General features: G+C 31.3%; 1 protein-coding gene across 1 annotated transcript; it reads right to left on the minus strand.

The window, feature by feature from the left end:
• Positions 1 to 313: 313 nt before the first annotated feature.
• On the minus strand, positions 314 to 13,324 carry LOC143052629 (uncharacterized). The gene is made up of 5 exons (XM_076225730.1): positions 13,239 to 13,324; positions 7,463 to 7,523; positions 6,269 to 6,370; positions 5,200 to 5,360; positions 314 to 991 (listed from the first exon to the last, which is right to left on the minus strand). Exons 2-5 carry the CDS (start codon positions 7,520 to 7,522, stop codon positions 439 to 441), a joined length of 876 nt encoding a protein of 291 aa, XP_076081845.1. The 5' UTR covers position 7,523; positions 13,239 to 13,324; the 3' UTR covers positions 314 to 438.
• Positions 13,325 to 13,525: the final 201 nt, after the last annotated feature.

Here is a 13,525-nt window from a genome sequence, read left to right on the forward strand (position 1 = left end):
TTTTGATGCGTTTTGTTATTTGATTTTGCCATGTGATTATAGACTTTTCGAATTGATTTTCCTCTGAGTTCAGTATTTTTGTGATTTTATTTTTTATGTTTATTGGCCATATGTTGACGTCAATATTTCGATTCTAGGTTTGTTTAGTGTTCTTTGGTAGATGTCGCGTTGAAATTATACCCAACATATTTTCTATTCATCAACATTTACTAATATTGTATGAATAAAAAGGGGAATCGTCTTAATTAATGGAGAATAAAAAATGATACCAAAGACAAGCAAATGAACTTTAATTATTTTGTTATAGCACTATCATTTTGATATTTATACAAATTCAAACATAATTTACAGATGTTTCAATCGAAAGTCACATCTAACAATTAGTTTAGTACATTAGTGTTATTAACCACAAAGACACTTTAAAACAACATTTGATGGTTAGCGTCGATACATACGATGTGCCACTGCTACTGAGGTCTGAAAGTATTGCCATGGATACGCTTGATGAAGGTAGTGCGGCCGTTGAAACAACACTGGATGATGTTGAGTTGGTGGTGATGTCTGATGTTGTGTAGCGCTGTGATGATATGATGGCGGAGATGTCTGGCTGCTATATGAAGAACTTTCTGATGATGAGTTAAGCATGCATTCTTGGTCTGGCGACGACATTTGTTGTAGTGGTGAGCTATAGACTGGCGAGACCCTGTCTTGAAGTTGACTGAAGTGTAAATGCTGTTCAGAACACTGCTGTGGAGTTGAAGACTGCAATGGCGATGTTTTTACTTGTTTCATGTCTGGAGATGACTCTGCTGATAGCGTTGTCTGGTTGTCAAATTGCTGAACTGGCGTAGAATTTCCCATGGTTGGTTGATTAGAGGTAAAGCTGATGTCACGTAAGATGTCATTGAACATGTCAAATGGACCTACAGGCGGGTAGAACGGTGTTGGAGGAGACGAATAACAAGAAGACACACTTGGCATATATGACAAACTGAAAGAAAAGAAACAATTAAATTTATGATATTTTATATTAACGTAGTTATTTTGCATCTATAGGAATTAACTAATTGATTTGCAAAAATTATATATTGAAGGGTGCACATTTCAAGTCATACAACGATTAAATTGTATGCAACTGTCATACAAGTGAGAGTTTTAGCTAGCTACAAAACATGGTTCAATTCATCATTGCCTACATAAGGAAATTCCCATACCAAGTCAAAAATATGACAGCTGTTTTCCATCCGTTTGATATGTTTGGGCTTTTGATTTTACCATTGATAATGGACTTTCTGTTTTGAATTATCCTTGATGTTAGGTATTCTAGTTATTTTATTTTTACTTTAAATTGAGTATTATGCACAGCAACAAAAAAGTTATTGACGATACAAATATCCAAAACAAACAAAAAATGATAATAAACTTTAGTTACTGGTTACTGAAATTGAATAAATAAGGTAATACATAAGGATCTTATGATTTTTTTTAAAAACTGTTTTTTAGTTCATCGTAAAAAAAAACAGGAGAAATATACGAATTTTTTAGACTATATATTTTAGTTTTTTTCTTTCATATCAGGTATTTCTAACCGTAAATGATCGCCAATAACGTATTCTTATTTTTATAGACGTTATTCTCCCTAATTTAGTTTTATTTGGCCGGTGAGGTATCCCTCAAATTCTAAAATTTATTTTTCCGTAGAGGACAACGATTGGTTATGTTTTGTAAATTAATCAATTTCTAGAAACAAACGTTTAAATTGTCAAATACAACATTAATTCCATTGTTCAGCCGGTAGCAGTGCTCTTGTTTTTTGGAAACTAAGATTCTTTAATATATTATATATATATATATATATATATATAGAATTAATTGCATAACAGTGTGGTCGACGGTAAAACGTTTGTAGGTAGTAACTTGTTTGTCAACGGCTATGATTTTATATGCTCACCCAGTCTGTCAGAGGCCTTCCAGTGGGGATTGAAATATTCACTTGTTACACATTTCGATACATAAAATGAAACTTTCTTTTAACAAAGCTTAAAGGAATTTGTTTTAAATATTTGTTATATCATCACATACAACCGTGTCATTCATAAAAATAATAATGTTCAGAGATAATATCATTTAATAATAATAAAAAAAAAAATAGGTTTATCCATTGTAAAAAAAAAAACTGAATTAAGTTGATGGGGTTAATTCACAAAATATCTAACTTATGATTAAGAGCACAACTACTTCTACGGTGTGATCATTTAAGAATGGCCTACTATTTATTCAATGCATATACATGTGGGTTTTGTTTGTGAAGAGTTCAGGATAATTAAATAATCATTTTATTTCTTTGTTTAATACCATAAAACGATTCATCAGATATTTGTCACTTTGCTTTATCTTCAAGTCCAACACAATTTCTCACGTTTCTTACAAAACTTATATTCTTGTGATGTATTCTTTTGTTGAAGAATGAATATTGCACCTTTTTTAATCTGTTTTTTTCATTTTTTTTTGTGTGTCTCGTTGCGTATAAGACAAACTGACTATCTCTTTATTCATATTAAGAAAATATACGAGATGGCATCAATACAAATTCATAACACAAAAATAACAAAATAATTTCAAGTTTCCTATATACAATTTGTTTTACATTTTACCAATACATTAACGTAAATTCAAATTTCACAAGATTTAATCCAAATAGCTTTTTGACTTTCCAATAACTTGCAAGGACGCAGTTGTTAAATCGCTTTGACGTCCGCAAAAAGATGATCAATCCACACATAGATATAGGAAGATGTGGTATGAGTGCCAATGAGACAACTCTCCTTCCAAGTAATAATTCATAAAAGTAAACCATTATAGGTCAAGGTACGACCTGCAACACGGAGCCTTGGCAAGCTATAGAGGGCCCCGAAACTACTAGTGTAAAACCATTCAAACGGGAAAACCAACGAGAAACGAAAAACACATATGAACTACATAAACAGACGACAACGTGTATTGTAACTTTTAAAGCCAATTAAGTAAAAAAAAAAATCTGAAAGAACGTGCGATATCATATTAGGAAAATTGATGGTCAAACCATAACAAAAAATCAAGTAAAGAATTTTAAGTATTCAACCTTTATAGCTTGCTGTTCGGTGTGAGACAAGACTCCGTGTTGAAGGCCATTTTTATTTATATTCAAATCACAAAGGTTATTCCTGATTAGTATTTTTAATTATTTTATTTAGGCGTTTAGAACCTTTGGTGACCTCACAGTTTAAATTTCTATAATAAGTACGTCGTGAGCAGTGGGTATTACAGACGTACGTTCACCTAATTTTTCCCAGTCAATGAATGGCCATAGCTACACTGTTATGAATTTCATTCTATATATATACACAGCCATGTATCACCATCATTGATGGCGATCCGATGGATACATCTGTTGTAGAGTTGTCACTGACTCAAACGTACTTATACATATAATTATTTTCTGTGACTATAAAATTGAGAATGGAAATGGGGAATGTGTCAAAGAGACAACAACCCGACCAAATAAAAAACAACAGCAGAGGGTCACCAACAGGTCTTCAATGTAGCGAGAAATTCCCGCACCCGGAGGCGTCCTTCAGCTGGCCCCTAAACAAATATATACTAGTCCAGTGATAATGAACGCCATACTAATTTCCAAATTGTACACAAGAAACTAAAATTAAAATAATACAAGACTAACAAAGGCCAGAGGCTCCTGACTTGGGACAGGCGCAAAATGCGGCGGGGTTAAACATGTTTGTGAGATCTCAACCCTCCCCCTATACCTCTAACCAATGTAGTAAAGTAAACGCATAACAATACGCACATTAAAATTCAGTTCAAGAGAAATCCGAGTCTGATGTCAGAAGATGTAACCAAAGAAAATAAACAAAATGACAATAATACATAAATAACAACAGACTACTAGCAGTTAACTGACGTGCCAGCTCCAGACTTCAATTAAACTGACTGAAAGATTATGATTTCATCATATGAACATCAGGCACAATCCTTCCCGTTAGGGGTTTAGTATCATACCATCATAACATATATGAGAAGAACATAACCCGTGTCATGCCAACAACTGTTTTTAGAATAAATGTGTTTAGTTCCTATGCAAAGACCTTATCAGTGACTCAATATTAACGCCAAAATATGCAATCTTTAATGACTTGACAACAGTATCGTAATTATATCCCTTCTTAATAAGTCTATTCAAAGGTTTTGTAAGTTTCTGAGGTGAATACTGACACCTTTGTGCTTTATAAAGAATATTACCATAAAAAATTGGATGTGAAATACCTGAACGTATTAGAAGTCTGCATGTTGAGCTATATTTACGAATGATGTCTTTATACCGATGATAAAATTTAGTAAATGTTTTGACTAGTTTGTGATATCGAAAACCCTGGTGTAATAATTTTTCAGTAATACATAAATTTCTATCGTTAAAATCGAAAACATTGTTACATACACGAGCGAATCGTACAAGTTGAGATATATAAACACCGTAAGATGGTGACAAGGGAACGTCACCATCTAAAAACGGATAATTAACGATAGGAAATGAAAAATCATCCCTTTTATCATAAATTTTGGTATTCAGCTTTCCATTAGTGATAGAGATATCAAGATCGAGAAAAGGGCAGTGGTCATTGTTAGTATTAGCTTTATTTAAAGTAAGTTCAACAGGATAAATTTCATTAATATACATACTGAAGTCGTCATTATTGAGAGCCAAAATATCATCCAAATATCTAAAAGTATTATTAAATTTGTTTATCAGATGTTGTTTCGATGGGTCTTTGCTTATTTTTGTCATAAATTGTAACTCATAACAATACATTACATTAATTTGTAGGATCCTTTACTATAGATAATTTAGCTGATCTGTAACAATAACATCTTCATGCCTTATATATCATGTACTGTAGTACGCCGCTAGATTAAAACTGACGAGGAAAGGTAACACACGGCCAGCGAAAGCTCTTTTTTGGAGAGCCCAGGTGGTCGTGTGGTCTAGCTGGACGGCTGCAGTGCAGGCGATTTGGTGTCACGATATCACAGTAGCATGGGTTCGAATCCCGGCGAGGGAAGAACCAAAAATTTGCGAAAGCAAATTTACAGATCTAACATTGTTGGGTTGATGTTTAGACGAGTTGTATATATATATATACTTACTTTGATTTAGGAGCACACTTGGTACTTTCTGTTGTTGGTGGTGACAGTACATGATTTTCTTTTACTGCTGGGTCTCTGTTGAATATGTGTTTCCTCATCCAGGCAATATTGGAGTCTTTAGATTGACGTTTAAACTTAGACCTTCTGTTCTGGAACCATGTCTGAAAATTAACAATCGGTTAATTATCTTAATATTTATTAACAGTACTCTGACAACTTAATATGTGTACTACGGGATATACACACTAAGGCATTTAGCCTGAGATTGTTTATATTTGAAGCCAATTTGTCCCCCCCCCCCAAAAAAAAAAGGATGAGAAGGAAATTCTTAACAGCACCGAAATTATTTCCTAATCATGTAGAAATAAAATTATTTGGTCATGGATGTCTTTTGGATAAATTTCAATATTGTGTTGAAATTGTCTACAACGTTAAAACTTCAAATAACATTTTTGAAAAAAATAACAAGTAAAATTTTGGTTAATGGATATACTTGTATATAATTTTTACAAACTTTTCTTAAAGGATATTGAATAGACTATCAATATTCACTAGAGTTTCAACATCTTCCGATTTTTACCCTGTGAGGAAAATACATTTAGAAGAATCGACAACATCTCTTTTAACCACATATGTTAATTTTGCCATGATCGAAATCGACCTGGTTGTATGGTTAGTTAGAATAAAGAAGAAACAAAAATAAAATATTTACTTTCGGATTTTTTATTTGAAACCCAACAGTGTAAAAGGGGGGGGGTGCATGAACGTGGAGATAATGAACAATAAAATACAAATATAATATCTAATATCAGATTCGAAATTTTTGCAGGGCAGCTTGGAGATATATATGTCTTCAATAAAACTAGTCCTGTTTTAAAAAATTGACACACTGTGTCGGTTTATTACACATGGGTTCGTATTCATTATATCTAGTCCTGAATATGTTTGTATCATTGTCCAGTTAACTGTAACCAACAATTTTTTCCTCTGTCCATTAGTTTGTTTAAATGATAAAATAGGCATCATGACATATACATTTAGAATAATTTAGTTGTTACTCTATACATACTGATATTTTATCTGTTGGAACACTACACATGTCAGCAAGCTCCTCCATTGTGGCGGTGTCTGGATACTGAGACAGACAAAATGACCTCTCCAAAGCATACAACTGAAACAAAGAAAACTCAATTTAAAAACAAGTTTCTTGTACAAATTTTTGAATATATTAATATTGAAATATATTGGCTTTGTAACAAATAAAATAAGCACCTTAGTTTTGCATTAATATAAACATGATTAAATATGTACCGCCAATATATCAGTCTTTTGTATTTTTAGTCATCTTATCCTCAAATGATTGTTGAATTTGCGGTCAGAAGTTGAAATTTTTCTTTGCTCTCGTTTCTGTCAATATTTGGAATGGAGAGGGGTTCGTTATTGCATGGAAGTGGTATATATCATTGTATACCTCCAATCTTTCATGGTCATTGGTTCTAAATAAAACTATAATGTTTATTTATTGTTGGAAGGAAAAGAGGACGGTCCGTGATTTGGATCTAGTTAAAATTATACTTGTATTAACGGTTGGTACATGTAACATGCCGATGACTTTCCGAATTATGGGGAAATGTGAGAAGATCGTTCATTAATGATTGTTTAAGTAGGGCATGATTGATTGATTGACTGAAAAATTCTCGTCATTACATCAGTACATTTTTAAAATCTTAAAAAATTAGATCTGTGATATAATGCAGGATTTCAAGTTGATTGATTGATTGATTGATCGAATTGATTGATTGATTGATTGATTGATTGATTGATTGATTGATTGATTGATTGATTGATTGATTGATTCTTAAAAAATAAGATTTGTGATAGAATGTAGGATTTCAATTTGCATTTGTAAGAATATTTGTTTTCGGACTAAACTACTTTGAAGACTTCGACATACATGAAGATGTGTATTTGTGTAACAAGTTCCATGGAGTTACTGTTTCGTTTCACGCTTACCCTTAATCTTCGTTTATTCAATCATAACTTTTACATAGAACAACTTTATAGAAAGATATGTTTGCATTGTTGTTAAATGAATAAATCAAAAGAGCTGATTTGACATTATAATATTTTATATAACACCCTTTCAGATGCCAATTTTAAAGAATGCATTTGTCTTTATCGTACTGAGCTTCTTTGTCGTATACGGTGTACTTATTTTTCAACTAAATTTTATCATTATTGAATTATTGTAATATGTATATACCTGCTCAGTGGTGTATTTGGTTCTGCCACGACGAGACTGAAGATCATCTTTCAAACCCATTCTGAAAAAGAAACAAATAAAATTGAATGAAAAATAATAATATAAAACCATAACTACAGAGTGTACAACAACACATCAAAGGCAAAAACAATGCATATATATTGTCATCACTATTACGAAAGTTAAGCTTATTCTTACAACGCAATAACAATTCTAAACAATATGTTTATGTTCAGTCTATCGGTAAAAACAGGTTATAGGGGTGGGGTTGGTACCTATTAATATGTTTAAACTCGCTGGATTTGTTTGCACCTGTTCTAAGTCAGGATTCTGATGTTCAGTAGTTGTCGTTTGTTGATGTGGTTCATAAGCGTTTATCGTTTCTCTGCGTTTTTATGTAGATTATAACGTGAGTTTTCCCGTTTGAATGGTTTTACACAAGCCATTGTTATGGCCCTTTATAGCTTGATGTCGGGTGTGAGCCAACGGTCCGTGTTGAATACCGTACTTCGACTTTTAATTGTTTACTTTTACAAATTGTGACTTGGATGGAGAGTTGTCTCATTAGCACTCATACCACATCTTCTTATAACTATATGATGAAGCGCACCATGAATTAGTATGGACACAATTAAACTTTACAAATGATAATTAGGCCTTCTACAATGATAAAAAAAAATCAAACCGTATGGCTCTTTTTTAATTTGTTTGACTGAATATTCCGGAATTATCGTATATGCATGCGAGTAGTGGTTTTTTTTTTGTTTTTTTGTTTTTGTTTTTGTTTTTGTTTTTGTTTTAGGGGGGTAAAAAACGATGAATAGCAACGGGGGAGGGGGACACAATCCAAATTATATTTCAACAAAACTTTATCGCTATATCGAAGTTTTATACTTGAATGCAGCTAATATGTTTATTAAGATTTTGCAATAAACAATAATACATGTTTACTTTAAATTGAAATTACATAGGTTGCATTTTTCACCCTATGCAAACGCAATATATTTTTTAATTGAGATATCAAATATATTGAGTTTGTTAACGCTCTGTAAAGGACGGAAAATACCGTGCGTAAGCCCGTCCGTCTCTCTGTCCGTCTGGAGTATTGTAAGCGCGCTCACATGTACGACAATACTCGCTAGATATTAATCGGATATTTATATCAAAGGCAATACATCGTACGAAGTCGAAAATGATAAACTATCTTCAAACAAATGAACACCCTAGAAAATATAAACTTTATGGAAACTTATATGTATACCTCAAGCCTAAATTTCATATATGATTGTTTGAGCTTTTATTAAAGGTTTTTATCAGCAAGGTGTGGGAAGAGTTCGAAAATCAAAGCTAATCCATTGTTTTGTATGAATTTGTCCCTTCGAATGTAAATTCAGTAAAAAAATTGTGCTGTGAGCGCTCTCAAGTCTATATTTTAGTCATTTTTTATGAAATTAATATCAACAGTATGTATCAGCAATGCCTGGGACGAGTTCGAAAATCAGAGCCGGCTCAAATGATTTTTACAGGAATTATGACCATTTGAAATTCAAACTTTGAACATTGCATAAATTGTCGCTCTCGTGTCTAGCCTACATTTTCTGGTCAGATTTTATATGATATTTATAACAGCTAGCTAGGTTTGTGCCAGCAAGGTCCTGAAATGTTCGAAAAAGTTCGATAATCATAACTCATAATAACTATTTTTATACGTAAATATTTTTTTTGGAATAAACCTCTGTCCATCCATCCGCCCGTCCGTATTCAACATGCCGGACATAAAGATTTTACATTTCCAATGCAATTTAAATTTCATTAATTTCTGAAATGACATTGAACTATATTCTTTTAAAACGCGACGCGCGTATCATGCGCTCATTGCGCAGCTGTTTATTAAAGGAGTTAATAATGTAGGTTATTCAGTAAACAGTTCAAGAATAAAACATTATCTAAGGAGATATTGTCCTAAGAAAGATTAAATATGTGCATAAATAAATATCAAGTGGTATGATAAAAATCATTGACAAAATGTTCTTCGTTAATTTTGTTGTCGCTTTGTATGACTTTTCTACCAAATAATTAGGAAGATGACGTCATTTATAATGTGTTAACTTGTGTCCGATCCCTTTTGCTACTTTTGCAAATAAAATATGTTTGAACTTATTAAATAATGCCATTTTGATCAAATATTATTATACAATATGCTTATAAAAAAAAAAATATTTGGAATTTTTTAATCAATCTGTATTTTAATACATCTGACAATTGATATAATTGTTAAATAACATTTGAGATTTTGACTTTTTGTCAACTCTTTTATAGCTCCAAATGATGTAATTTTCCCCCAAGTTCATAAAACATATCATAAAATTATCTCTTTGATTCCATAAGTTTCAGCATAATACTAATTTGAAATAGATGTTTCGGACATATCGTTATTTTATGCTGTGCACCATCATCGGCATACATCTTTTATTTTGCATGTGCTATTCCGATATAAATACTATGTGCTACTATGTGCTGATATTTGAGATTTGTTTTAATATATAGCTTGCTTAGCTTTTATTCTGTATTTGCTATCTATATATTATTATTATATATATATATATATATATATATATATATATATATATATATATATATATATATATATATATATATATATATATATATATATATATATATATATATATATATATATATATATATATATATATATATATGTGCTGTCTGTCTGTCTGTATGTTTGTGTTGTATGTGTATCTGATGTTATTACATGTATGTTTTGTTTATTAATATCAGTCGGTTTAAAGTGCTCTTACGAGCTCATGTTCATTGTAATTTAGTATATATGCAACCCGACTTTAAATAAAGATTACGTTACTTTACTTTTACAGTAAAAAAGGGTAAATTGATTTATCAAATACGATTAAAAAGAGCGTGATGTCTGGAGATTTATAAAGAAAGCTTTATCTGGGTACCTTTGTTAGCTCTTTATTCCTGGCTTATACCTCCCAATTGTCAAGGGACAAGACCAATATATGACTAATGGACTATAGATTGAAAAGAGGGGCCATGTTTTTGTCATTCTTTGATTAATGGGGTTTATGATTATGAATCAAAGTTCAGTCCCAAAAAAGTCAACCCAGTTTTGTAGGCAGCAGCTTTTGCGTTTGTTGCTATTTTCGACTGATATATAATTGTCCGGAAGTATATTATTTTTCAAAGGTATTAATTGGACCAAACGTTTTGTTCCAAGGTATCAATTGAGGCAATTTACGAAATTCATTTTTTATTTAGGAATCATAGTTCTAAACCATAATGCATTTCTCAATAAAAACCTATCAAGGAAATTTAACATATAAAAAAAATTAATTGTAACTCCACCAGCAGTGGTGTCGACTCAGTGCATGCAAAATAAAATAGCACTTGATTTCCAAAGCGCTTCTCTAGTTTTACATTCATTTGGAACACTCGATACAAAGAATTCGAAAACTAAACATGTGAAGAACGATATGAACAAATGGGATTTAAAAACAGCCAATTCATCTATTATAACTAAAGGACAATTTTGCATTAGGGATCTGTACTCGTATTGTCTTATAATTTCCTAAACTATGAAAGGACAAATCAAGAAAAGTTTGAAATAAATTACAGTTATACTGAAGCAATATACCTTTAACTTCGTCGAAGTAAACTCCTGGTCTCCTACTCGGTTAACTTGAACAGAAAAGTATATACGCATTGCTTTTTTTTAAATGGAGCACTCGTATATTTTATTTTTGTCGCAAATAACTATACTAGGTATTTTTAGGTAACGTAGCATTTGCGCAAATTGGTTATGACGGTTATCGCGCATCAGAAATTATTTTTTGGCACACACGGATTTCTTTCGATTTATCCTACATTAAAATAAAAATTTTATAAAAAAAAATAGAAAGTTAAAACCTGCAGAATATGTTTAGACCAAAGAAAATGTGACAAAAGGGCGGACCATTTTACTTTTGAGCTACTGATTTAGTAAATCATGAATTTACCAAAACAATTATGAGGGGAGGAGAGAATCAATCATAATCAGAGACATTTAATACAATTGTATTATATGTCCCTGTCATAACTAACACTAACAAATCGAAAATGCTACTGTACAGTAGGGATTGTAAAAAAACAAGTCACAATGCAAGAGAATTAATTGTTATGCATAAATAATTCAAATCATGGATGAACAAAGTAAATACACACTAACATCAAACATTTATTGTGGAAACAACACCTTTGATACTGCTCGGTGCATTTAAAACACATCTATACAGATACCGTCCAATCAATAATCGTTTTCAAATGAAGTTAAAAGGTGTTTTTTATTGCTATTTTTTTTATAATTGGTTTATTCAGATCGATTGTCAGAACAGTAACAGACTCGGTTTAGTTCTGAGAAGAGACATATAGTGTTATGATTGCCAATGAGACAACTATCCATCAGATTTAAAATGAGTAATCTCCTGTATACATGCATTTACGACACTTTTCAATATTAATATTTTCTGAGAGTAAATTGATCATTTAGTTATTGAAAGATATTATGAATGTATTTATGATAAATACTTTGACGTATAAAACTGTAAATTTTAAGACAATTTAAAAAAAATAAAAATTAAAAAAAACTAGAGGTACAACTGTGTAACATTTTTTTTACCAATATAAAAAAAGCTGCAGAGTTTTACATAAAAACAAATCGATGATAGCATAAAAAAATACAATATACAAATGTAAGGAGATAGAAAGACCAGATGAAAAAGTTGTTTCCAAATACAGAAAATTACCCTTTTTGTTGACAATTTTACGAAAGAACAGAATTTATTTAGATTTTGATTTTGGCCTAGATCTAGAAATATCATTCATGACATTTATTTTTTTTGAGTTTTAAATTTTAAGTTCTAATATCGATTTTTTATTTTTTTTGTTAAAATTTTTTGAAATAACAAAATCCCCCCTTAAAATCGTTTTTTCTGCCTTAAAACTATGGTTTAAAAAAAAAAACCACTATGTGACAATTAGGGCAATTGGGCAATAATTAATGTCGGTACAGTGTATCCAATTTCATTATAATTATATGGAAAATACATTGTCTTGTATCGTTTCCTTTGTTGACTAGTATATAAAAGGTCTCAGTCAACTGAACAATTTAAGCGAGAAACTAACGGCTTGATTAAAGAGCAAAACAATAAGCGAAAAGCAACACCAAACGAGAAGCACAGAATTTCAGTCTCCTGATTTGTGACAAACAGAACGTGGCGGGGCTAAGCATATATATTAGCAGGCGAACTACAAAAAATACTCGAAAAGATCTTAACTGTTTCATTTTGAGGAATAGGTGATTCATTATTCGAAATGTAACACATCATACGTAAATGATGTTTTTCGTCTAGATTACTTTCAAAGGCATGTTTCGTTTTCCGTTCTCCATTTTAGTATTTTTCAATCGATAATCATCTATCATTTTGAGCAATTTTTGGACAATTGAGAGACAAAATAGATTACGTAGAATCGTTGTCTTCTATCCATTATTTAGATTTGAATTCGTGTACATGTTATAGACAGTTAAAATGTGTTTATTGTGCTTTAGCCAAATGTATGATGAAGAAAAAAGGACAGTACACATAAGCGGGACAAGTTAAACGTTAGCTAGCCTACGAGTACCTCCCTAATTGGTAATCTAATTTTATACAAACTGAAAAAGAACTAGATATAAGACTTTAAAATAACTTAAACTGCCTACCTTAATTCTAGGGATTCACTGTGTTAAACGTTGTTTCAACAACTAGTAAAAAACATTCAATAATGTAAAATTTTGAGTTATTGCAATTTTAAAAGATTCTATTGTAAAAACAACAAGCCAACGTTCTCTTATGTTGTCTCTTTCATCTTTCCGCGTAACGATTAGCAATGGATTCAAAATTAATTGCAAAAATCACACAAGCCCATCTCATACTGAAGCCATTTTTAAAAATATCATTGTTTTTACAATGTAAATTATAACAGTTAGGTATGAAAAGAAACAGATAA

The sequence above is a fragment of the Mytilus galloprovincialis genome, chromosome 1 (genome assembly GCF_965363235.1).
Source record: "Mytilus galloprovincialis chromosome 1, xbMytGall1.hap1.1, whole genome shotgun sequence".
Lineage (NCBI taxonomy): Eukaryota > Metazoa > Mollusca > Bivalvia > Mytilida > Mytilidae > Mytilus > Mytilus galloprovincialis.